Below are 26,634 nucleotides of genomic sequence, written 5' to 3'. Positions count from 1 at the left end.
GCCATATATGTGTACAACATCAAATCACTGTATAAGGGAATTTAACAGTTTCAATTAATGTGACAGAAAATGCTATATTGAGTTCTGCTTCTGAAGACATTTTCCAGAAGGTTTTTTTTTTTAAGATCTGATTTCTCCTTAAGATATCTCTTTATTCCCTCCTAAAAGAAAGATTTAATTTTGCATAGTGAGAAACTAAAAGTAGGTGTGTTTTTTTTTTAATCTTGAGAGAATATAGAAATAGTATATATATTATCCATTTGATAGAAATCCTATTGCTTAAAGGCTTCTGGTGAAAGTCAGACAGAATAAAAACCGGAAGCATACGATAGCACCATATTCAGGTGCTGTGTTATTTTCTATCATCTAATTTTGGAAACTTTTGGGAATAAATCTAGGCTACTTATTTTTGATAGCTAAAGAAATTGAGTAACAATTTCAGATAAGTTGGTTAAAAAATATAACATACAGTGTTTTTTAATTTGGATAAATATTTTTGGATCAGTGGTTTTCTTGATTAATTTAGCACAATTCTATAACCTTGTTACTCTTCCACTTAAAAAGAAAAAGACTTTCTCCCTAGCTATAGCTATGTTCTCCCAATACCTTTCCGTCTCCCCTTCCCTCCTCTCTGATGTGGGTAGCCTAGTTACCTTTAGGAATCTGATAAAATTCATGAATCCCCTCCTCTGAAAAATACATCAAAGTTGCCTTACATTTCAGGAGTTCATGGATTCCCCACTTCCTCCCTCAAATACCTTGCCCTCGTAGGGGCCCATGGGTCTGACAGGCTACAAATCTTCTTAGAAAATAAAATTCAGACTCCTTTTTAGTATTCTAAATATTTAACAATTTGCGTTAGAAATAACAATAGTGTTTTTGTTACCCATATAATAATTACAATAGTAGTAATTATAAGAATAGTTAAAATTTATTCCGTGCCTACTTTGTGCTCAACCTTTAACCTGGACATACGGTTATGTTATTAATGATATCTCCAAGTGGAATATATTCAGTATGCATTTATTGTATGCTTTAGAAAATACTGTATCTTTTCAATACAGATATAAAGAAGAGATTATAAACATTTTGACTCAAAGACCTTTTCTTATTTATCTTCATTCATTGCTTTTATAAGGTAACAAATTTTTTGGAATACTGAATTTACTTTTAGTTGTTTAATTCCAATACTCTCTTTTTTGCTTTTGAGCCTCTTTGTCATTCTTATTCTACTGAAAATTAACTATCCCATCCAAGACCCACCATGTCCTTTCATTCCTACAAATCTCAGCTTGGACAGTTTCGTGTATTTCCCTTAAGAGACCTTTGGTCACACTCCAAAACTGTCTAATATACGTGCTATTCCTGTGTGCTGCAATAACATTCCCGTCCTCGTCATATTCTCCCTCCCTCCCTTCTTCTGTCTCCACATATTTATCTATATGATATATAGATCATATATATAACATATATATAAACAGTAGTGTACTTTTGTCTGTAATATTTTATATAACCCTAAACTGTAATCTTTATGAAGAAAATATTACAGATTTCCTGTTCATTCATTTGTTTGACAGATATTTATTAGACACTTGGAATATGGCAGGCACTCTTCTAGATGTAGAAATATACTTTATATAGCTCTTTCAAAGAAGCCAGGAAAAGTGTATTGAATAGGAGATTACAATTAAGTGGGATTAATTTTATGATGGGATTGACACAGTTTGCTGTGGCAACATAAAACATGAGCATATACTCTAGTGTCTAGGAAGAGCTTTATCCAAGGAAGTGAGGCCTAAAATCTTAAGTAGGAAGCTGGAAAGAACATGAGCCAGAATATGAACAGAATGAGGTGTTCACAATTTAAAAAAGAAAAAGCAAAAAGAACAGCCAAAATAAAACAATCTCAAAAGAGAAAAAAAAAAAAAAGAGAGATGTTCAATGAACATTGCATTCAAAAGAGAGTGAGTACGAAAGATGTACTTAGAGAGTCAGTTGATGGTTCAGTTGTAAAGTTGTTTGTGTTTGAACTTTGCTTAAGAGAAATGGGTAACTGTTGAAGGACATTTTTGAAAGATCACATTTTAAAAGATGCTGTGGATTTGAGGGAAACAGAACTAAAGTCAGGGAGATGAGTTAAGGAGTTTTTGCAAATGGAGTGGAGGAAAGAGACTGGGGCATGATTGCTAATGGACACAGGTTTCTTTCTGGGATGATGAAATGTTCTGGAGGTAGATAGTGGTGATGGTGGCACAACCTTGTGAATATACAGGAAATAACTGAATTGTGGTAAATTCAGTGGTAAATCTTATAGTGTATGAATATATTTCAACAAAATTTTAAAAAGAAGCCTCTGCAGTAGTCTAATTGTGAAGGTGGTGAAATACACTAAGGTGATAATGATGAAGATAGAAGCAGAAATGTGTAGATCAAGCAGGCAAAATAGGGTTCATAGGCTTTTGGATATTTGGGTCAGTAATCTGAAGACAGGTCTAAACTTAAAAATAGAGGTGAGGAGTCTCAGTGTACAGTTGGTAATTGAAACCGTGGGTGTAGATTAGATTATAACCAGAAAAAGTGGATAGGATGAGAAGAGCTGGGTATTCTTGGATCCAGGCTAGATAACACTCAGGGACGGGGAGAAGAAAAGAAGCCTACAAAAGAGACAGAGAAATGCTTCTTTATCCAATATTTACGGCAGTAATGCTCAGCAGATGGTAGGTGATCAAAAATATTTATGGAATGAGTTGAATGAAGTTAGACTAAAAATTATTTTTATCACATCTCAGTGCCCTGTTACCATCATCAGTACTCGTAATAGGCACTGCTTTAGGCACTTAGCTGGCATTATCTTACTCACTCTCACAATAGTTCTGCAAGAAATATAATTTCTCTTAGCATATGTAATTTACCATCACAAATGAGATGCACTTACATATATTTGAGTCTAAACTTTTTTTTTCCTAGTAGGCCAAAGTTTCCCAAAGTCTCTTCTGAGAAACAAAGGTTAACAGATAATTAACAAGAAAAATAACTAAAGAAAGCATTGTTGGGATAATAGTTGGATTATTGGGAATCATATTTTTATTAATAGGATGCTTGCCAACAGGGGTAAATAAAGCAGTTTTGGCAGGAAAGGAGCATAACATACTAGTTATGGAGGGAGAGTGGATTCTTAATAATATTTATGAATTTTTTTTGTTTCACCTTGACTCACTTAGTAACATGGCAGTCATCTGGGAGGCTCAGTCCTTTTAGCTTTGTGATTTATGCTATTTTCCTAACCAGCTACTTTAATTTTCATTCCTCATCACCCTTTGCAGTCTCCCTGTTGCTATTATTTCCCAGTTTTGACATTTAATTTCTTTTAGTTGTGCTTTACGGTTTTCTTGAAATGCCTCATTGGGTTTTCCGGTATAAAATTTCTTATCTTAGGCTTATCTTGCAAGTAGTTCAGTATCTAGGTGTCATTCTTCATCATTCTATTATGAATTGAATTAAAGTATGCAGCATTATTTTAGAAATGACTGGCTCTTGCAATGTTGTCACTTATATAGTGCTAAATATTGCATTTAGGTGACAGAGAGGAAATTTATCTGAAAAGTGAAGTTAATATTAATAGAAGTCTTTCCATATGTTGTTTTAAGACTCTTGATATGAAACTTAATGTGTCATTTTTCAGCCTCTATTTAAATTCAGTTGTAAATTTTCTCCTCCTGGTTTCTTACCTTAATGAGGTATCCTCTCTTATCACCTCACTCCTTTGCTCAAAAACCCTCCTGTGCACCCTTCTACCTACAGATTGCCACATAAACTTCTTAAAGTGGCATTTAATGATCTGGCTTTCATCTCCTTTTCCCATTAGTCTCTTCCCCCACACACAGTGTTCTATCATTATACTCCTAATTGACAAATGCTTATTAAGTCTTATTTCTCTTTCTCATTATTTTTGTTAACACTATACTTCTTTTATTTCCCAAACTATGTGCTAAGGACCCTTCAGTGGATATTTTAAATTTTCTAGGAAAACAGTAACATCTATTAGATATGGCATGAACCATTAGCTCCAGATATTTCTGTTTTAACCTTAGATTGCTACATTCCTTTGAATCATATCATAAACTGGATTTCTGGGGGGTTTTGTTATTTAAAAAACATAATCACTGCTCAAAAATCAATATGAAACAAGAAAAGAGGGTGGTGACGACCAGTCTGATTCCAGGGTTTGAGAATTTTGCAGTGCTAGATAAGCACTAAATTGTTATGAAATAAATACTTAAGTTGTTTAGAACCAACTACTTAATAAATAGAATGTCTTTTGCCTTAGGGACAGCATGATAAAGTTCCTAACATGGTAAAGAAGGCATGTGCTCTTTGCTTCTACTTTCTTTCCAGTTTATAGCAGTTTTTGAAAATTATATCCATCCTTCAAAGACTAGTTGATAATGTCACCCATTTCTGGAAGCCTTTTCTGATCCCCTCAGCTGCAATTAATCTTCCTCCTGGGCATTTTCTGGTAACATTGTATGTTTACCATTCCTTTTAAAATTGAATTCAAATAATTCATGTGTTTATTTAAAGTTGACGATAATGATTTCCTGGTTCTCCGATTAGGTGTAGTTACTTAACAGTATCGTGAGAGCCCTTTCATTTACTGCATAAAAATGAAACAACTGTAATAATAGGTATCCTATTATTAACCCTATAATAAAAGTGCATTCGTTTATTTCTAATTCTGGAAACATCCTTACAAGGTCATAGGTTATATCATCCACATTTTATATTTGAAGAAATTGGGATTTAGCAGTGTTGGTTTCTATCACACTGGCATACCTCCTAACCTTCGGCTATTTTAGTTGCTTTTCCGTTTACTGTTGATATAATCAGCTTTTTGATAGCCTCACAAATCCTACTGAAATTTTGACTGGGGGTTGCAATGACTATTTTAAGAATTGAATTGTTTATTTTAAGAATACTGAGTTTTCTAATTCATGCACATAGTATATAGCCTACCATTTATATAGATTTTTTTTCCTCAGCAAACTTATATAGTGTTGTTCTGTCTTGCACATATTTTCTTAAATTTGTCCTGTTTCATTTTTGATGCTGTTGTAGATGACATTGTTTTCTTAATTTTAACTTTTATCTGTTCCATGGTAGTGTATAGAATCACATTCAACTTTTGTATATTGATCTTGAATTCTGAGACCTTGGTAAGTTCACTCTTTAATCCTACAGCATTTATATGGATTCTTTGTGATCTCATATATTCCTTAAGCATGCTTAGATTGGTCCCCAGCCAAAGCCTCTAGACTTACTCTGTATGAATTTCATCTCATTTCTCTCTGAAACTCTTTTTTGCAATTTCTAGTCTCCTGATCCTCCTTGAACACTTATCTCTGTCCCCTCATTTCAGTGAGAATGCCGGGCTCTGTTTGGCCTCTTCCTCCCCACACAGTAGTTTGGAAATTGCCTCCTGGCAGAGAGCCTGCATGATGTCAGGACTCACCTTCTGTCTTGTCTGTCAGAGACTACAGTTCACCTCTGCCTCTTGCCCGGTGTCTGAAAATTCTGTAGTTGTTCGCTTTTGGTTTTGTTTTTAGTTATTCACAGCACACGGATAATTCTGGACCCTGCTTTTCCCTCAGGACTTGGTGGAAGTTAAAGATAGGTGGTTAAGGAGGTCCTGTACTCACAGAAACAAAGAGAAGCTGGGTGGTTTGTTTTACCTAAAAGAAACAACATAATCAGGTTATGAACAAGGTTGAATCTCTTTTTTGGAGACTCTGAAAATATAATGGTTTTGGCTTTGTATTGGGACACTGTCATTTTCATCAGTTTATTCTCTAATACACATGTATTAAATGTTTGCTGATTGGATGTCAGAAGGGTAGGAAACAGATTGGTATGTGTTGGTAACACGTATTTGAGACAAAATTAGAGATGTACTAAAATTTTAACATAAACTTTTAGCAAATTAATTTTAAAGCTTGCCAAAAATTGATATTTTTAATGTATTTAAACTTTCTTGGTTATCACATCTTGACTTATTCAGCTAGATTATTAAGTACTTTGAAGCAGTGAACATGGCTTCTATTTCTTCTGTGTGTGTAATTTGGCTTACTAAACTCCCATTTTAGATTGACTGCCTTTTGAGTAGAAATCACTGATCCAAATGTAAAATTCTCATGTTTTGTCAGTATGCTCCTATCAGAAATAGCCAAGTGTTAGCCAGTTTCCTGTGATGAAATATTCAGTAGTGAAATTACAACAGCCTGCTGAGTAGTTCTATTATTTGTCTATTTTTTTGTCTTGCGTGTTCAGGTAGTATTGATTTGTAATGAAGACATTTAAATTCATTTAAATCCTGACTGTGAAAGAGTTATAAGTCAGATTTAAGCCTGGTAGTGAGTTGATATAGCCCTTTTTTTCGCACTACAGTTGGAACGCATGAACTTTGATTATAAGTAGGCTGAATTACATCATAGTAACTTTACTTTCACTGATGTTTCCAATTATTTTGACGGCATATTAAGTTATTTAAGTAATCATACTAAAATTTGCTATTGACTTTGTCTTTTTGTTATTTACTACATTAAGCAGACATGGCTAATCATTTAACCATGCTTCTACATGAACAAAAAAGTAAATTATAGAGCAACACACAGATATTTTCTGCTGTTGAATTTACACTGTCCCTAAGTGTGTTTTAAAGAATTTAAAATCTGTTGTGTGGATATTGATGCATTTTGAGGTATCAACTACTTCGTGTGTTTTACTCATTTTAATAAATTGATTGATAATATCAAAGACAAAGTTAATTTTAAATTATTATTATTTTTAAATGGAATGATTTAGTTACAATATCTTTGGCCCACCCTTTAATTTTGAAATTTTTCTAACCTACAGAAAAGTTAGTAAAATGAACTCCTCTATACCTGTCATCTAGACCTATCAATTGTTAACATTTCAACATTTGTTTTCTCTTTCTTTGTATAAATAAAGATAAGTGTGATATCCAAATAGGGGCTAAATACTTCAGAATGATTCAGGAAAGTATATTTATATAGTACTATTTTCTGATGTATAATTGATACTGCAGTTTCAGCAGTTATTCTAATAGTGTCTTTTGTAGTTGATTTTATTCTCAATCCAGGATCCAGTAAGGATAACACATTACATGTATTTGTCATATTTCTCTAATTTAGTTTGATCTATAGAAGTTCATCCTCCCACTTTTCGTTTTTCTTTTCTTTTTTTTTTTTGATTAGAGTGGGGGGGATTGTCTTTCTAGGCTTTTCCTTCTGTTAAGAATCCAAACCAGTTGCTTCTAAAATGTGCCATTGTTGGTCTGGATTTATCTGATTGTGTCCTATGATTAGATTCAGGTTAAACATTTTTGGTAAAAATAATAGATAAGTGATATTGTGTATTTCTCGTTGTATCACAGCAGAGGGCATATAATGTTAGTTTCTTGCCTTATTGATGATGCTAAGTTAAATCATTTGGTTAAGATGGTATATCTTAGATTCATTGCTTGAAACTTTCTTTCCTTACTCTATCCATATTTGTATTTCACTTCTACAGTATAAGCCTCGTTCCCAACAACAACAACAACTTTATGTTCATTTGCTCTATCGTACAATACACATAATATAATATTACCAACTAAACCTACTATGGAAGTTAAAGATGTTTTTGTTTTTGTTCCTCATTTTAGTAGGTGGAAAAGTTATAGTATGTTTTAAAAGTTACTTACATTTTTTTATGTGATTATGTTGCAATCTGATGTTTTCTTTGATTTCTTTATAATTTTTTCTGATTGAATTTGAAATTCAAATTGAGTTTCATTTCATTTTCAAAAATATATAATGTTTGTATTTCAGAAGTCAAATTTTTTGTGAAATTGTTCAGAGAAGTCTTTCATCTGTTTCTGTTCCTCTACTCCATTCCCTCCCACCCTCTTTGAAAACCTTTTTTCTTCAAAGCTCGTAGTTTATTCTTCCTTTGTTTCTTTTTACAAAATAAGCAAAATAAACTTAAAGTTATGTCTAAATTTTCAAAGAATATGTTTGTATACTAAAAGGATATATATGTTCTTAATTCTTATTCTTTCTTAAAGTATACACACACACTTTTGCTCTTTTTCTTTTAATTTCACAAAAATATCCTGGCAATTACTCCACACAACTTTCCTTATTTTTTTTTTAATAGTTTTTGTATTCCATAGAGTGGATTTATCATATGTTATTCAACCAGTCTTCTATGGATGGACATTTAGGTTGTTTCCAACATTTTGCCGTTAGTAATAATGTCTCAAAGAATACTTACACATATATTGTTTTGTATTTGTAGACATGTCTCTTCAGGATAGATTCCTAGAAGTAGGATTGGATTGCTAGATCCAGACAGTTATTATATCTGTATCTTACAGTTTTCTCTTTGTTACCTTCTTACTTTTCCTCATCCCTTTAACTCTCGAATACACATGCATTTCTTTTATGCTCCAAATATTTGGGAATATGGTAAAATTTTGATGTCTTTTGACTTTGTATATTGAATATTTTGCGAAGTATAAGTGTTAGAAACAAAATAGTTGGTGACGTTACAATAACTAATACATGTATTAGAAACCTCTGGAATTTCTGGAAGATACTTCATACTAATTATGAAAGATATTTCATATCAGTGAAAAGTATACATTTTAAAAGAAATCCACTGTCATTGATTTATAACAAAGAAAGTAAATTTTATGAAACTAATGAAAAGATGAAATATTAGAATTTTTAACACTGTATTTCTGAATTTTTAAAACAGCTTAGGTTTGAACATAGTTAAGTCTTATACATTACAAGTATGACAATAATAGTGACAATGACAGGTAATATATATGATTTACTGTGTGCCAGGTACTTAGCCCAGCAATGCATATACATTAACCTAAATTGCTTTATTTAATCCCAACGGCCTTATGAGGTGTATTTATAATTATTTGCCTCATTTACAGATGAGGAAAATGAGGCATAGAAATGTTAAGTGACATCCTCTGACTCATGCAGCCAATTATTGGCAGAGGCAAAATTTGAATCTACACAGTATTCAATATAAATTCTTGGCTTTTAATGACAGTGCTTTATTACTTCCCTTGGACTCAGTATTATTTTTCTATATCAAGCCAGTATTGACCTGAGGTTTATATGACTTTAGATTCTGAGTTCTTAACCGCTGTGTTCTTTTTCTCCCCCTGAAAGCAGTATAATAAGATTTTATGTGGTTGTTATATCAAATTTGTAATCATAAGTGGTGATACAGGATTGGAATTCCATTCATACAGCCACTATTGCTAACAAAGCAACCCTTTTATGCCACCATCCATGGCAGAATACAGAACTGTGTATTTTATTTTTCTGACCCATTAAAGTTACTTATGTTCTGTTCTTCAGTGGATGATTCAGCAGCCACATAAAGCAGCAACATTTTTTGGATGCATTGGGATAGATAAATTTGGGGAGATCCTGAAGAAAAAAGCTGCCGAAGCCCATGTGGATGCTCATTACTATGAGCAGAATGAGCAGCCGACGGGAACGTGTGCTGCGTGCATCACTGGTGGCAACAGGTCAGTGTCATTTCAAAGGAAGCACTGCACTAACTGACTGTTTAACCACTGATAAAACCTGAGTTCAAATCTGAATTTGGAATTTGAACCTCACGTTTATAATTAACTTTAATGTTTAATAAACTCTTCTTTCTTGTATCATTTTTCCTTTAAATAAATTTTTTAACTTTCCTGAACCTGCTGTTGTCTTCATGAGGCTTAATGAAATGAAATTTTTGAGATGATCTAGTCCAGTCTCTACTTTTTATCATTAGGATCAGAAAAGGAAAACATTTTTTTCAATGTTTTATAGCTAGGTTCTTGCCGAACTGGCATTAGAAAGAATGCTCTTTTCACCTTATCCTGGGATTGGAATATTAAAACACATATGTGTATACAAATATTACATTACATCCAGTCTCATGTGAAGTAGATCATCTAAAGCATTTCTGGCAAATAGTCATCTGTCCATATTAAACAAATTCAGTCATGGGTAGTGTACCACTCAAAAAAAACAACCCATCACATTTCTATACAACTTTGCTTATTAAAATATTTCATTTATTTCTTACTGTATTATTTAATTTTGGTGGTGGGGGAGGTAATTAGGTTTATTTTTATTTTTTTGGAGGAGGTACTAGGGATTGAACCCAAGACCTTGTGCATGCTATGCATATGCTCTACCACTTGAGCTACAACTTCCCCCCAACTTTGCTTATTAGAACATTTTTCTTTCTGTGAACTTGTCCCTCAGAGCCTTCCATGCATTGGCTGTATCTGTACCTTTTGCAGCTACGTGGAGGTATATCTTCAGTACATTCATACATTGCTTCATTATTATATAGCATCATTATTTCCATATTCTGATCAGCACAGGCTTTATTCTCCTTTGGAAAGGACAAAAAAATAATTTTCCCAGTTATTATATTGTTAGAATAACCAAAGATGATCTCTTTTTATTTTTTAAGTATATATTTTATTTTATTTATTTTGGGGGGGTAAATTAGGTTTACTTATTTATTTTATTTTTAGAGGAGGTACTGGGAATTGAACCCAGAACCTTGTGTATGCTAAGCATGCACTCTATCACTGGAGCTGTACCTTTCCCCTGATCTTTTTTTAAATAGTGATTCACTAGGTACTTTCCATTCCTTAAAGCTGGAAATATTGGCTGTCCTCCCCCATTCCCTATCTCGCATTCTTTCCCTCCTTTCTTATTTGCCTCTTTGTCTTCTTTTCTTTATTTTCTCCTTTATCTCTTCTTCCTTTGCTCCATTCCCCCTCTTTATCTCTTTCACTTTCGCTCACTCTTCGACCTTGCAAATGTATGTTAAAGACCGGACACTATTCTGGACAGGCATCATTATATAACTAAAATAAAACTTTCAAAAATAATTAGGATTCCAAAGCCATTTTAAAAACTTTTTTGAGTGTTGGAGTACTTTATGATTTTAAGGTTTTAATAACGAAAAGCACCCGTTGTTCAAACGTTGAGATATATTTATTTAGAACCTTTCCCCTTTTCAGTTTTTCTAAAAACCAACTTTAGTAGGCAGATACAGAGTTTTCCCATTAGTGAGAAATGGGTCAACTTTTGCCTCTGATACCACTCAGGCTACAATAAAATTGCTTGATTGTTTTTGTATGCTAAATTGCTGTTTTTAAAAGTTATAATAATATTAGGTTTCCTGGATGTCAACAGCTTAATTTATATACTCCTGTTATGGTTGTGGGAATGAGTATTATTTAGGTGATACTGGAAGTGAGAACTTGGGGGAAACCCTCACTATTTAACTCATTGTCTAAATTGTGGGATCTAATATATTTAGATAAATTGTTTTAAACAGGGTTAGGAACTCTTCCTTCCACTCTTCCAAACTCTGAACCAGATACACTTGGATAGTAGGAACACCAGTATTTTTCTTTTGGAGGAACTATTTAGTTTCCTATCAAAGAGTCGTTTTATTATCAAAGTAAAGTTTAGTAACTTGTGCCAGAAGTGTCTGCTTTTATTTAGTAATCATTTTGTCAGAATTTTGATGAAGTCATGGTTAGCAAAATTTTAAAAATAAATTAGAATTAATTATTCTTAAATTTGTAACTTAAGTTATTTTGCATATGCATATATTGATGCATATTACTCTTAGTTTCATTAATTTTTAATTGAACATAAACAGAATGTATCCTTCAGTTAGTCACTTGGCATATGGTTGAGTAGAAATATGTTTTGGAAGAGAATTGATTTTTTTACTTAACCCCAACTATTAGCATTGGATTACAAAAAGTGAAAAATGGACAGTTTTTTTCCCCTAATTTCTGTGTCAGAATGAGGAGGAACAGTATTTTTATTTATTTGTCTGTAATGTAAATAATTATTTTATTACATTTAATTGATGGGCAATAATAAAAAGCTCCATGTGGCACTTGTAGCAAGATTTTATGTGCAATATTCTGCTTAGATTTTTCAGTTGCAAAGCTGGACCAACACAGGGAGTTTTCAACTGTAAAAAGTAATTTTAATTTATTCTAGTTCTTAAAATGCAATGGTTTGCAAATTAATTCCTCATAGTAAATATGGTCTACATTTATATGTGTGTTTTGCAAAATTAATCCCATACTTGGCTTTTAAAGTATTGAATTAAATAATCAGTGTATAACTCGTTGGTACTTAAAAACTGAAGTTTTTAGTTGTGTATATATATATTTTGTGTGTGCATATGTGTATAACGATGTAGTAGCTTTATTTCTTAACTGCATTTTGAACTATTAAAGTGTACAAAGTAGATAATCTTATCATTTTAGTATGACAAGAAAGCTTAAATGCCAGTTTCTCACAATGCCAGATGGTATTTAGAGCAAAGATGAATGTCTCTGTTTATCTCAAAGGCAACAGAGAAGTTTCAAAAAGTTTTCAAAACAAATTAATTTTATTTACATTTATTAAAATCAGTATACAGCAGTGTGAAGAATTAAGAATTAAAATGTAAAGCAAAACTTGTGAAAATGTTAACTGTATAGTTACATGACAGGTTTGACTATAGTATATACATAAAACCTACTTACTTTTTCTTTTTGTTGTTTTAGATCCCTTGTAGCTAATCTTGCTGCTGCCAATTGTTACAAAAAAGAAAAACATCTTGATATGGAGAAAAACTGGATGTTGGTAGAAAAAGCAAGGGTTTATTACATAGCAGTAAGTATTTACCTAATTCAAGTTTCTGGTACACATTTACACTCTAAATTATAGTTGTTAGCTGATGTATGTTTAAAAATAATTGTCTTTTACTAATCCTGTAAATTATTTACCCATCTCAAAGCATATGCTAGGTTCACGATTACAAATACAGAACAGAAATATAGTCATTCTATGGTAACATAATTTGCATTATTTACCTTCAAATATACCTCTTTTTGGATACATTATACACAGATGTTTTTTAACCCAAGTATCAAATTCTGTATTAAATCAAATCTTAAGATCTTGTGAAGTAATTCTGGAAATTTACATTTTATATTTTTAGGCTACTTGTGAATGATGCATGCATTGTGTGGGGAAATATTAGTAGTATAAATATTCACTGCAAACACTTTGAGCTTATTTGCCTAAAAAATATTAATTACTATTTATTCCATAGTAATTACTATGACACCTTCTAATTTAATATTTCAGAAACATTGATTATGACAAATCTTTTAAATCTCAGAATAAGGGCAGCATGTAATTTGAATTATTAAATCTTCTGACATAAAAATAACTGGTTAAGAATTCATTTCTAAAATAAGACTATACTAAGAATTTCTCCAGAATTAATCACCCCATGAATACTGTGTTTTTATTTAGTATGAGTTAAATGTGGCTGATCACAAATAAGTAGATACCTATGAAAAATTAAAAGCACTTCATATGCATATAATGTATGGTTTTGATATAACAGCTGCTGCCGTTTACTACCTGAGCTGTGAAACAGCTGGTAAGATGTGTAAAAAATTGATTATCCAGTAGGAGCATGTTTATTGAAAATATAATTATTTCTTTCAGTCTAGTGTTAATGTCTCCTACAACATGTTTATGTGCACTGCTGTAGGCTTTACAAGGTTGTTATTGATTCCTGTGTATAGCAAATCCTACCCCTTTATAACTGTCAAGGAAATGCTTACATTGAGAAGATTATATAGAGGAAAGTCACCTCTTCTGACAGTATGTGAGAAAAACATTTCAAAATGTTTAAATTTTCTCTCTTGATTATCTTCTGCTCCATTTTATTTCACAAAATGGTCTCATTTTATCATAATGTCTTGGTAGCATGTTTTTGTAGTGTGACTTTTTAGGGGAGTTTATGTACTATCTCAAATCATCTTACATTTGAAAATTCGACTTTCAAAGAGCACATGGTTTAAAGTTGAGTGTTAATTATGTTTACTGACTGAAATATGACAATATATTATGATAGAAAAATATTTTTATCCTGACAATTACAGTTCCCTGCATGTCAGTATATCATATTTGGACCCCAAATTATGAGCTAACTTGGAAAAAACTCACTGAACAATTATGTACATGTAACACATCTAGCCAAGTTTGCATGAATGGAATTTTTATAGCAGTACAGACCCAACTTGCAACCAACTCATAGCTTTAACCATTATGTAACTAACACATCTAGCCAACTATGGCTAAGTGGAATTTTTATAGTAGTATTAACTATTCAAGTGCAGTTTTGTATAAAGTGTAGAGTGATCAGTTTTGGTCAAACTAATAAACAAAATGAATTGCTTTTGAGACTTGCATAGTATATTTAGTCAGAGGCATATATCATAATGGATTCCACTTGGTATCTCTGATGTTAGCTATTAGCTCTTAGTTTCTATTTTAGTAATTTAATAAAATAATGCTCTTTCACATTGCCAGGCCAATTTATAGTTTGTTTAGAGTTTGGCTATTTTAAAATAGTTCTAAAAATAGTAGACTCATAGTGGATAGCTGGGATGCTGTATATTCTAGTAAATATTCAATAAATACTTATTTTGCTAACAACTAAGGGCATAATTCTTGTTCATTAAAACCTATGAAATCTCTTCTGAAATGCAATGATACTTCCTCAGACATTTGGCAGGTCTTTTAAATCTTTTATACCCTTTGACCTCAGAGCATTCAGTCTAGTCTTTTCTTAGTAAGAAAACTACAAGTTTAGATTGAGTAGACATATATATATCTATACTGACTTCAACAGATCAGGTGGGCTTCTCTATACTCAGGTTCTATAGGGTTAGCAGTCATCCCACATCATCATTATAAACTTTGGAGGTTCAGAAAGCTGATATTGTGAGAGCTGTTTAATTACAACAGGTTCTTGATCTAAAGAAGCAACTCAATATAAATAGCACATTTCCCTAAGTAAGATACCTGCATTACATAAAATAAACTAGATCTACATACTCAACTCTTCTTCTTCTCCCTATTCTATAAATTAATAATGGTCATGAGTATTAAGAAAATTCAGAACCTTCACCATTTTCTCTGTCGCATAGTGCACTGAACTTGCAGTTCACAGAAAAAAACTTTCCTGATTAAAAAACAGAAATGGAGTATGTGTATACCAGTATTCTCTTTTGGTTTAAATGAAGTGTTGACATCTTCTTTACCTTCACGGCAGATGTCCCACTTATGGCATATAAAGTCAGTTTTTCCATGTTTAACGCAAACTCTTTGTTAGAAGGTATTTGGGGACTTCTGGCTGTTACTAGCTAATTACATTTTGAAAACATGATTCTCACTTGCTCTTTACCTTCTTAGCATCAGATTAGCATATGACTATTTCTTCTCTTATGAGAAGTATTTCCTACAGTAGCCCTCTAAGACTATGATATTTAGGAAGAGTTTATGAAAAAGATTAGGAAATTGGAGTCATTAATTTTCTAAACCATGTATTTCTTTTTTAAGCAATATTAATATGCTATGAAAATGAGAAAATTAGCACTGAGTTTCTTCCTGCCTCTTGATTTTTTGTAGTTACTTTTATTTTTATATTTGCAGTGTTTAAACCTTTGCATTTTGTTCTATAACCGTAATTCTTACAGGCTTAATTCTGTGTTTAAATGAGCTAAATGCTTACCATCAATTACTTTACTCCATTTCCCCCATTCCTTTATTGTTTATTTTGATTTTCCTTCAACTGGCTGCTTTTTGCCATTAAACATTTTCTCCCCGATAAAAGACTCAAAACCCCTCTTTTCTTGAGCTTTTATTTATTTCCTATTGCTTTTATATGTAAATAGCAACTTGTTTGGTGTGATGTTTTGTGAAACAAAGTGCTCTGTGGACATTGCTTTCTTGTTTCCTTGTGCTTTTTCTGGGAAATATAAGATCAGTTTGATTTTTATTTCTGTTCTTTACTATTTCCTTTTTTCCTGTTTACTTTGGATTTCATTGGCTCCTCTTGCCCTCCTCCTCTACCTTCATCTACCTCCCCATCCCCCACCTTTGCTTTATTTCCTAAAGTGGAAGAATAATTCTTTGATCTGAGACTTTTCTCTTCTACTATAAATGTTTAGTGCTGTGAAATTCTTTCTAAGCATTCATTTGACTGTCTCCCACAAATTTTGATGTCATGTTTTCGTTTTCATTCATTTAGCAATACTTTCTACTTTCTGTTCTGCTTTCTTACTTGACTCATGGGTTGTTTAGAAATGTATTGTTTATTTCCTAAATGTGGGCATTTCCCAGAAATCTCTCTCCCACTACTATTACGGATTTGTATACTCCTTGCAAATCTGTCTAATTTTTCTTCATGTATTTTGAAACCCTGCTATTAGGTACATAAATGTGTAGGGTTGATTATTTGACCCAATTATCATTTTGAAATATTTATCTCTGATAATATACTTTGTCCCCAAATCTATTCTGATATTAATATAACCAATCTAACTCTCTTTGGACTGTTGACATTATGGTATATCCTTTTTCACCCTTTTATTTATAACCTATTTGTGTCTTTATTTTTAAAGTGCATCTCTTGTAGACAACATACTATTGGGTCTTATTTTTTATCCACCCTGATACTGTTTATCTTTTGATTAGTATGTTTATGACATTCCCAATAAAATAATTATTGATATGGTTAGGTTTGAGTTTATCATCTTGGTATTTGTCCTATCTGTTCATTGTTTTCTCTGTCCTCCCTTTTTTAAGGGGTTAATCCAGTATTTTTTTCCTCCATTGTTGATTTAATCTCTCTGTTTGATGTTATTTCAGCAGTTGTGTCAGGGTTTATAGAATACATTGTGATCTGCCGTCAAATAACACATTATGATATCACAAATAGTATAAGAATCTTACAATACCATACTTCAGTTTCATCTCTCATAGTCTTTATGCTGTCATGTAACACATTTTAAAAGTTTTGTGTTTATTTTTAAAACAGCTTTGTTAATATATAATTCACACACCATACAAGAGACACATTTTACTTTTATATGTTATAAGCACTGTAACATTATTTTTATTTAAACCTCAAATACCTTTTAAAGAGATTTAAATAGTAAAGAAACATGTATCTACTCATTTAATTACCATTTCCAGTGCTCTTCATTTCTTTTGCTTAGAATGAGATTTCCATCTGGTGTCATTTTCCTTCTGTCTGAAGAGCATTTTTTGGCTTTTATGTGTTTGGGTCTGTTGGTGATAAATTCTTTCAGCTTTTGTATTTTTAAAAACATGTTTATTTCACCTTTGTTTTAAAAGAGATTTTTGCCACGTATGTAATTCTAAGTGGACTGTTTTTTAGTATTTAAAAAATGCTCTACTGTCTGACATCCTTACTGTTGATCCTCTGGCACGCCACACACCACCAACCCTGGCTGCTGTTAAGATTTCCTGTTTATTACTGGTTTTGATCAGTTTGGTTGTATTGTACCTTAGTCTATTCTTTTGCATGTTTCTTGTACTTTGGGTTTCACTTCTTAGAGCTGTGGGTTTATGGTTTTTAATATGTTTGGAATATTTTCAGTTATTATTTCTTTAATTATGTTTTCTACCTCTACCTCCATCTCCTTTTGAGTTTCAAATTACTCATATATTAGGTCACGTGAAGTTGTCTCAAAGCTCAGTGATGCCACCTGTTTTTCATTTTTGTGGATTCTTTTTTCTCTCTCTTTCATTTTGGATAGTTTCTTTCGCTTTACCGTCTAGTCACTGATATTTTCTTCTGTAATAGCTGAATTGTCGTTAATCTCATCCAGTGGGTTTTTTTTTTTTCCATCTCATTTGTTGTTTTCGTATCTAAATAAGATTGATTTGGTTCTTTGACCTCTTCTTTATCTCATTTTAACTTTTGGACATATAAAGTACAGTTGAAAGAACTGTTTAAATGTCTTTCTTTTTTATTTTTAACACTGTGTCAATCCCGGGTGATTTTGAGTAGTTAATTATCCTCCTGATTAAGGGTTGTGTTTTCCTGCCTCATTGTAAGCCTAGTAATTATTGACTATCAAGCATTGTGAATTTCACCTTTTTAGATGTAGAATACTTTTGTATTACTATTAATCTTCTTGAGGTTTATTTTGGGATGCAGTAACGTTACTTGGGGTAGGTTTAGTCCTTTGGGGTCTTACTGTTACTTTTTGTTAGATGAGTCCAGAATAGTGCTCGTTCAATGGTAGTGGTTCTTCAACAGGGGCAATTGTGTGTGCGCCTGAAGTATTATTCCCTCTTATCCTTTTCTTTCTAATACTTTTAGATCATTCTTTTCTAGGCTCTGATCTGGTGAATGTTCAAGGGTAACTAACCCACTGCAGATTTCCAGTGTTCTCTGTAAAGCATTCTTTTCTCTGGTATTCTGGCCTCTGAACTATAGCTACTCTGATCTTCGTAGACTCCCAGCTCTATCACCTCAACTCAGGCTCTGCTCCAGTTCCTCCCTCTTGTCCTTTATGGTGGGAACTCTCTCAAGGCAGTAAGCTGATTCATCTTACGGCTCACCTAGATTGTTTGCTACCTCTGAAAAATCTCCATTTCTCATCATGATGTCCACTGTCTTAAAAACCATTGTTTCATGCATTGTTTCTCGTTTTGTTTGTTTGTTTTTGTTGTTGTTTCAGACTGGAGGATAAATCCAATCCCTGTTTCTTCTGCCTTACCATTGTGTCTTGAAAGGATATCTGTTGTCATTGTTCCTTCTTATCTTTTTTTCTTTTTAGCTGCTTTTAAGATTTCTCTTTATCACTGTTTTGAAGCAATTTTATTATGATGTACCTTGGTATAGGTTTCTTGATGTTTCTTAAGATTGAGGTTTGCTGAGTTTGGACATTTTTCTGTAAATAAAATTTCTCTCCCTACCCCTATTCACTTTTGTGGATTCTAAGAAATATTGAGCCACTTGAAGTTGTCCTGTATAGCTCAATAATTTCTTCAATTTTTTTTCTATCTGTCCTTCATTTGTGTAATTAGCATTGCTGTGTCTTAAAGTTTACTTATCATTTTTGTTACAACATCTAATCTTCCATTAATCCCATTCACTGTTTTTTTGATCTCAAGACATTATAGGTTTCATCTCTAGAAGTTTGATTTGGGCCTTTTTCATTCCTGACATGACTTCACATACTTATATGTTGCCATCTGTCATCTCTAAATTATGGACTATAGTATAATGCCTGTTTTACTATCTTGTCTGCAAATTTTGTCATGTGTTTTTTCTGGTTCTCACCTTGGCATTGGGTTGTTTCCTCATGCATATGTGCTAAAAAACTTGATGGGAAAGCCCTACAGATCTCCAGAGTTCTCATTTTGTCCCTCTTTCTTCCAATAGCTCTCACCTATCCAGTATTTTGCCCTTGTATGTGCTAGTTACCATGGCTTCCGCAAATGGAGGGTACTGGACTCTGTTTAGGTTCTTTCTGCTTGCACTACAGCCTGGAAATTCTCTCTAGGGGGAGATAATATTTTGAATAATTATAGAGATCACTTTATTTCGTCCCTTCTTTGATTATTGTCCAATTTCTCTAAGTTGTTTCGTGTGTTTTGTCCACTTTTATAGTTGTTCAAGATAGGAGTGTAAATTCATTTCACATTAATCCATGTTGGTTGGAGGTGGAAATCCCCTGATTGGTGTTGTTTTTCCTTTTTTAAATGACTCTTTTTTTTTTTTTTTTACTAGATTTCCTGACTATTTCTTTGAGTTTGAACAGTCTTTTTTTTTTTTTTTTTGAACACTCTTAGGTTGATTCAACCTCAGAAGCTCCCTAAATTATTGTTCTAGATTCTATAAAATTCTCTAGCTTTCACTTTATCTTATCTTCTCAGTGAATCCTTTATAGTGTTTTGGACTTCATTGTGAGTACAGTGAGCTTTTACACAGTAATCTATGCATTATTTCTAAACACTATTTTTTTTTTACATTTTTTTATTGATTCATAATCATTTTACAGTGTTGCTAAACACTATTTTTAATGAAGAAAAAGTTTCTAATTTTGAAGTACATTATAAAACACTAATAAGCTTGCAAGTTTAGGCTTATTATAGGGAAAATTTTAACCTTTAGAGATCAAATAGATATTTAAGAAATAGGTTTTACAAAAGCTTCTAGTGCCGAGTGACTTATTTTGCATTAATGAAGTTAGCCAATGTGTGTTCTTTTTACTGATTGAAGATTAAGCACTATAAATGAAAGAATAATGAATCATAGTTTGTCAATAAGTGCTTGAGACTATGGGACCACTGTTATCTCTTTTCAGCCTAGAATGTTACCATTTTGGGGAATATATTTTTTTGTGAAGGTAAGGTTTTAAGTGTTACTAATAACTTTTGCCTCTGGAATAAAGGGTGGTATGATTTTGGGTGAGTGGAGAAAACATGCTTTAGATAAGTGTGCAACCTTGGAGGAAAGGAATGGAGTTCACACTTGGTAAGAAATAGGAGGTTTTGTGGATAAAGGACAAGTAGTAATCAGTAAGTATTTGGGTAAGTTTTACGTCTCTCACTTTGGGCTGTTTGGGTTTTCTACTAAAATTCTCAATGACTTCAAGAGTAATAATTTATCTTAGTAGAACTGTGCTATAGACTCACTTACAATTAAATATCTTTGTCAGTAATCTGAAAGCAATAACTAAAGTTATTAAAATGAAGTGTTGTGGAAAATTATAAGAAATCCTATATTTGAAATTTTACATATTGGAAATTTTTTCCATGGACATTGAATAACAAACTAGAATGAGTGTATAATGAAATAGTATAATTTTTATAATTTGTTTTTCTTTTAGTAACATTTACTAAAAAAAGATGCTTACAGTAAAACATGATTAGAAGTTTTTTTTTAACATTTTTTATAGATTTATAATCATTTTACAATGTTGTGTCAAATTCCAGTGTTCAGCACAATTTTTCAGTCATTCATGGACATATACACACTCATTGTCACATTTTTTTTCTCTGTGATTTATCATAACATATTGTGTATATTTCCCTGTGCTATACAGTGTAATCTTGTTTATCTATTCTACAATTTTGAAATCCCAGTCTATCCCTTCCCACCCTCTACCCCCCTGGTAACCACAAGTCTGTATTCTCTGTCCATGAGTCTTTAGATTCCACATATGAGCGATCTCATATGGTATTTTTCTTTCTCTTTCTGGCTTACTTCACTTAGAATGACATTCTCTAGGAGCATCCATGTTGCTGCAAATGGCATTATGTTGTCGGTTTTTATGGCTGAGTAGTATTCCATTGTATAAATATACCACATCTTCTTTATCCAGTCACCTATTGATGGACATTTAGGCTGTTTCCATGTTTTGGCTATTGTAAATAGTGCTGCTATGAACATTGGAGTGCAGGTGTCATCCTGAAGTAGATTTCCTTCTGGATACAAGCCCAGGAGTGGGATTCCTGGGTCATATGGTAAGTCTATTCCTAGTCTTATGAGGAATCTCCACACTATTGTCCATAGTGGCTGCACCAAACTGCATTCCCACCAGCAGTGAAGGAGGGTTCCCCTTTCTCCACAGCCTCTCCAGCATTTGTCATTTTTGGATTTTTGAATGGTGGCCATTCTGACTGGTGTGAGGTGATACCTCATTGTAGTTCTGATTTGCATTTCTCTGATAATTAGTGATATTGAGCATTTTTTTAATGTGCTTTTTGATCATTTGTATGTCTTCCTTGGAGAATTACTTGTTTAGGTCTTCTGCCCATTTTTGGATTGGGTTGTTTATTTTTTTCTTATTGAGTCGTATGAGCTGCTTATATATTTTGGAGATCAAGCCTTTGTCGGTTTCACTTGCAAAAATTTTCTCCCATTCCGTAGGTTTTCTTCTTGTTTTCTCTCTGGTTTCCTTTGCTCTGCAGAAGCTTGTAAGTTTCATTAGGTCCCATTTGTTTATTCTTGCTTTTATTTCTTCTAGGAGAAAATTTTTGAAATGTATGTCAGATAATGTTTTGCCTATGTTTTCCTCTGGGAGGTTTATTGTATCTTGTCTTATGTTTAAGCCTTTAATCCATTTTGAGTTGATTTTTGTATATGGTGTAAGGGTGTGTTCTAGCTTCATTGTTTTACATGCTGCTGTCCAGTTTTCCCAACACCATTTGCTGAAGAGACTGTCTTTATTCCATTGTATATTCTTGCCTCCTTTGTCGAAGATTAGTTGACCAAAAGTTTGTGGGTTCATTTCTGGGTTCTCTATTCTGTTCCATTGGTCCATATGTCTGTTTTGGTACCAATACCATGCTGTCTTGATGACTGTAGCTCTGTAGTATTGTCTGAAGTCTGGGAGAGTTATTCCTCCAGCCTCTTTTCTTTCTCTTCAGTAATGCTTTAGCAATTCTAGGTCTTTGATGGTTCCATATAAATTTTATTATGATTTGTTCTAGTTCTGTGAAATATGTCCTGGGTAATTGGATAGGGATTGCATTAAATCTGTAGATTGCCTTGGGCAGTGTGACCATTTTAACAATATTGATTCTTCCAATCCAAGAGCATGGAATATCTTTCCATTTTTTAAAGTCTTCTTTAATTTCCTTCATCAATGGTTTATAGTTTTCTGTGTATAATTCTTTCACCTCCTTGGTTAGATTTATTCCCAGATATTTTATTACTTTGGGTGCTATTTTAAAGGGGATTGTTTCTTTACTTGCTTTTTCTGTTGATTTATCGTTAGTGTAAAGAAATGCAACTGATTTTTGAACATTAATTTTGTAACCTGCTACCTTGCTGAATTCTTCAATCAGCTCTAGTAGCTTTTGTGTGGACCTTTTAGGGTTTTCTATATATAGTAACATGTCATCAGCATATAATGACACTTTTACCTCTTCTTTTCCAATTTGGATCCCTTTTATTTCTTTCTCTTGCCTGATTGCTGTGGCTAGGACTTCCAGGACTATGTTGAATAGGAATGGTGATAGTGGGCATCCTTGTCTTGTCCCAGATTTTAGTGGGAAGCTTTTGAGTTTTTCACCGTTGAGAACTATGCTGGCTGTAGGTTTGTCATATATAGCTTTTATTATGTTGAGATATGTTCCCTCTATACCCACTTTGGCGAGAGTTTTTATCATAAATGGGTGTTGAATTTTATCAAATGCTTTTTCTGCATCAATTGAGATGGTCATGTGGTTTTTGTCCTTTCTCTTGTTGATGTGATGTATTACATTGATTGATTTGCGTATGTTGAACCAGCCTTGTGTCCCTGGGATGAACCCCACTTGGTCATGATGTATAATCTTTTTTATGTGTTGTTGGATTCTATTTGCTAAAATTTTGGTGAGGATTTTGGCGTCTATGTTCATCAGTGATATTGGCATGATTAGAAGTTTTAAAAGATCAGTTTGATTATGTTCAAAATTTAGTATGTGTTATCTGGTGTTCTTAGCTCTGTTGTGAAAAGTTTTGAGAAAGGTGCTAATGAAAATGAGTGTATTTGTCTTGTTTAGATTATCTAGTAGAAATTAGAGTAATTAAAGGAAATTAAAGATAACTATTAATTTGATATATATGTATGAGATTTATACCCCCCCCCCCGCAATCTGGATAGATGAAGTTAGAAAAGTTTTGCTCACTTATGGACAATTACTTAAGTTCATTGCCTTAAACTTTATTAGACTATAGAAAAAACCTTTATAATATCTTCTGAAAGCTGTGCTGTTACAATGAATGTAAGTTGGCAAAATACATAAACAAATGGATTTTTTAAATATTTGAGTTCTTTTCTGAGTAATTGATTTAATAGGTCACAGGTCTTTATAGAACATTTAGATATGAATGAATTCAGGCACTTCTTAGGTTTTATTAATCTTTTAATACTTTTCTGAGATTATTAGTTAAGGAATTGGGATGGTTGAACTTTTCATTTTATCATTGTTGTAAATACAGTTTTTGAGTGCTTATGTATTGGAACTCCCATTATATTAGTCAAATCAAAGTCATCTTTTGGCTTTGTTCCTGCATTTTTTACTTCAGGTTTTGACTATACTATTCTGGATGGCTTCATTGACTTCATTAGGGATTAACTATGAAATTTTAAGCCTTTATTTGAAAATGTCCTATAGGTGACCTTAACTATTGGATTTATACGTTCAAAAAATAAAATAAGAAATATATGGGTTTTTTTCTCCTATCTGGATCACTTCATGTTTGTGTATAATTCTATAATTCCTGACATTTACTATAGTAGTCCTCCTCTTATTCATAGTTTTGCTTTTTTTGCTTTCAGTTACCTGTGGTCAACTTTAGCCTAAAAATGTTAAGTGGAAAATTCTAGAGACAGACAATTTATAAATTTTAGATTGTGCTCTATTCTGAGTAGCATGATGAGATTTTGTGCTGTCCTACTCCATCCTTTGTCCGACGGGTCCGCGCTGTATACATTTCCTGGGAAAACACTTTTCTGCCTTTCCAGCACTTACTCAGGAAGGCAAGTTCATATATAAATCCGTATTTGCTATTGCCCAATTTCAGACCAGCACAGGTTTCTCAGCTGTATAACAGGGCTCCTTTGACTCTGTAGTCACTTTGTAGCCATCTTGGGTTATCAGATCATTTCTTGCAGTATCACAGTGCATGTGTTCTAGTAAACTTTATTTTACTTAATATTGGCCCCAAAGTGCAAGAATAGTGATGCTGGAAAAACAGAATATGCAGGGTTTGACACGATCAGCAGTTTCAGGTATACATTGGGGTTCTTGGAACATATTCCCAACAGATAAAGGGGCTACTGTGTATGTGAATCTTTGTCATGCAGGAATTTAGAATTTTGTGTGCCAATTTGACATCCCTTCAGGTAAAGCTCAAAACTGTGTGGTAAAGACATCTTTCTTTAACTTGGATAAATATGAGAGAGAGAAAAAGACTGTTAATTGTGTTGCTTCTTGAGTTCAATTTTTAACTTTTAAACATTTTCCATATGTTATTGATGTTCCGTGAGTTACACAAATGATTACTATTCTTACTTCTTCCTCATTACAAACAATTTTTGATTTTTGCTAAAAAATTTTTCAAACAAGAATGTGAGTTTTAGAAACTTATTTGTACTAATTTTCAATTTTCTAGAATTTTTTTTTCTGGCATGGTAAATTCTAACAATATCATTTTTTAGATAAATGCTTTGTGATTTTTATAGATAAACATTTTCTCCTAGTTGGTCAGTTTACTCCTGTCTTCCTATAATTTTCTTAAAGTCTTATTTTTAGCAGCTATCAAAAATAAAACTCTTTACTAGGAGCGGGAAAATCTATGGAATATTAAAGTAAGGTTATTTTTAGGTAAACAGAATACTTACTTTGTAAGTAAAAGTAAGTAGTAAGATAGTATTTGTTAAGGCGCTTTAGGCTCTAAAGATAAAGAGTGAAAGTTTTTGTGTTTGGACTTCTGGCATTATAATGAAGTCTTGGAATTTTATGTGAGGTTGGAAACCATGCTATGTGCTAATTGCCTTACAAGGCAAGAAAATAAACATATGTATAGCAATTAGTTGTTAAGACTGTAGGCCCTTATATAGAGCCCCAAATGAATTAACAAACCATCTACTGAAACATTTCCACTTTAGTTTACTTTATTTATATATTTCAGACCAATCAGCAATTGCTTGAGAAAATGTTTACTAAATCTCTTTAATAAACATGATTGAGAGGGAAAATTTATAAACATTATGATGACAGTATACATTTTTATGTGCTAGTTGTCACATCCTTGAAATTGTATGTAAACTGGACATAGTCTAGCATCTGCAGAAGTGTATCTGTTTTCCAATGTATTTTACTATATACATTATAGAATCTTTATAGCTTAATATGATTTAACCCATGTGTTCTGTTGTCTCTGTTCTTCTAGGTAAATAAAATTGGATTTAATCTCTTTATAGCAGCTTTGAAATGTTTATATACCATGAAGTTCACCCGTTTAAAGTGACTGTTCAGTGACTGTTAGTACATTTACAGAGTTAGAACATTCACATCACCACAAAAAGAAACTTTGTACCCATTAGCAGTTACTCTGCATGGTCCCTGGATTCAAATGTGTATCCATGTTTCATAATGGTTTCAATGATATTCAGGTATTATGGCTACAGATGATATAATTGTTCCTAATTTGACAAATAATGAATTCATGTCTTTCTTCTTTGACATATGTACTGGAAGTAAGTCATAATAAGTCTTTTGCAGGTACTCTGAAGAGGGTCTCTTAAGCTTTTGTTCTCGTTTGTTCTAGATATATTGTTACCACGTTTGGGGGTCAATTCTTTAAAATGTTAATTAATTTTTTTTCTGCTTTGGGTGGATGACATGTAGCAGATAAAGTTTTTAAAATTATATTTAGTAAAATGGAATCAAAAAAATGAGAAAACAGTTTTCTTCCTCTCCATTATTTATTCAGGAAGGCAAGCTCATATATAAATCCATATTTGCTGTTACCCAATTTCAGACCAGTACAGGTTTCTCAGCTGTATAACAGGGCTCCTTTGACTCTAACCCCTTGTGTCCATCGTATTTTCTCCCTGTCACTTGGAAGTAGCTTCTGGAAGATGTAGAGAACTCTCCAGACTTCTAGGACATACTCATA

General features: G+C 32.7%; 1 protein-coding gene across 4 annotated transcripts in view; it reads left to right on the top strand.

Moving 5' to 3' along the window:
* Positions 1-26,634, top strand: part of ADK (adenosine kinase) — a 410,069-nt gene that overhangs the window by 188,149 nt on the left and 195,286 nt on the right. For all 4 annotated transcript variants that reach the window (XM_031682313.2, XM_072971270.1, XM_072971268.1 and 1 more), the window contains 2 exons: positions 9,444-9,616; positions 12,680-12,788. In XM_031682313.2, coding sequence (XP_031538173.1) covers positions 9,444-9,616; positions 12,680-12,788 — 282 coding nt within the window. The remainder of the gene's footprint in view (positions 1-9,443; positions 9,617-12,679; positions 12,789-26,634) is intronic.

The sequence above is a fragment of the Vicugna pacos genome, chromosome 11, assembly GCF_048564905.1.
Source record: "Vicugna pacos chromosome 11, VicPac4, whole genome shotgun sequence".
Taxonomy (NCBI): Eukaryota; Metazoa; Chordata; class Mammalia; order Artiodactyla; family Camelidae; genus Vicugna; species Vicugna pacos.
Note: the sequence above shows the minus strand (reverse complement) of the source record. Positions and strands in the feature narration are given on the sequence as shown.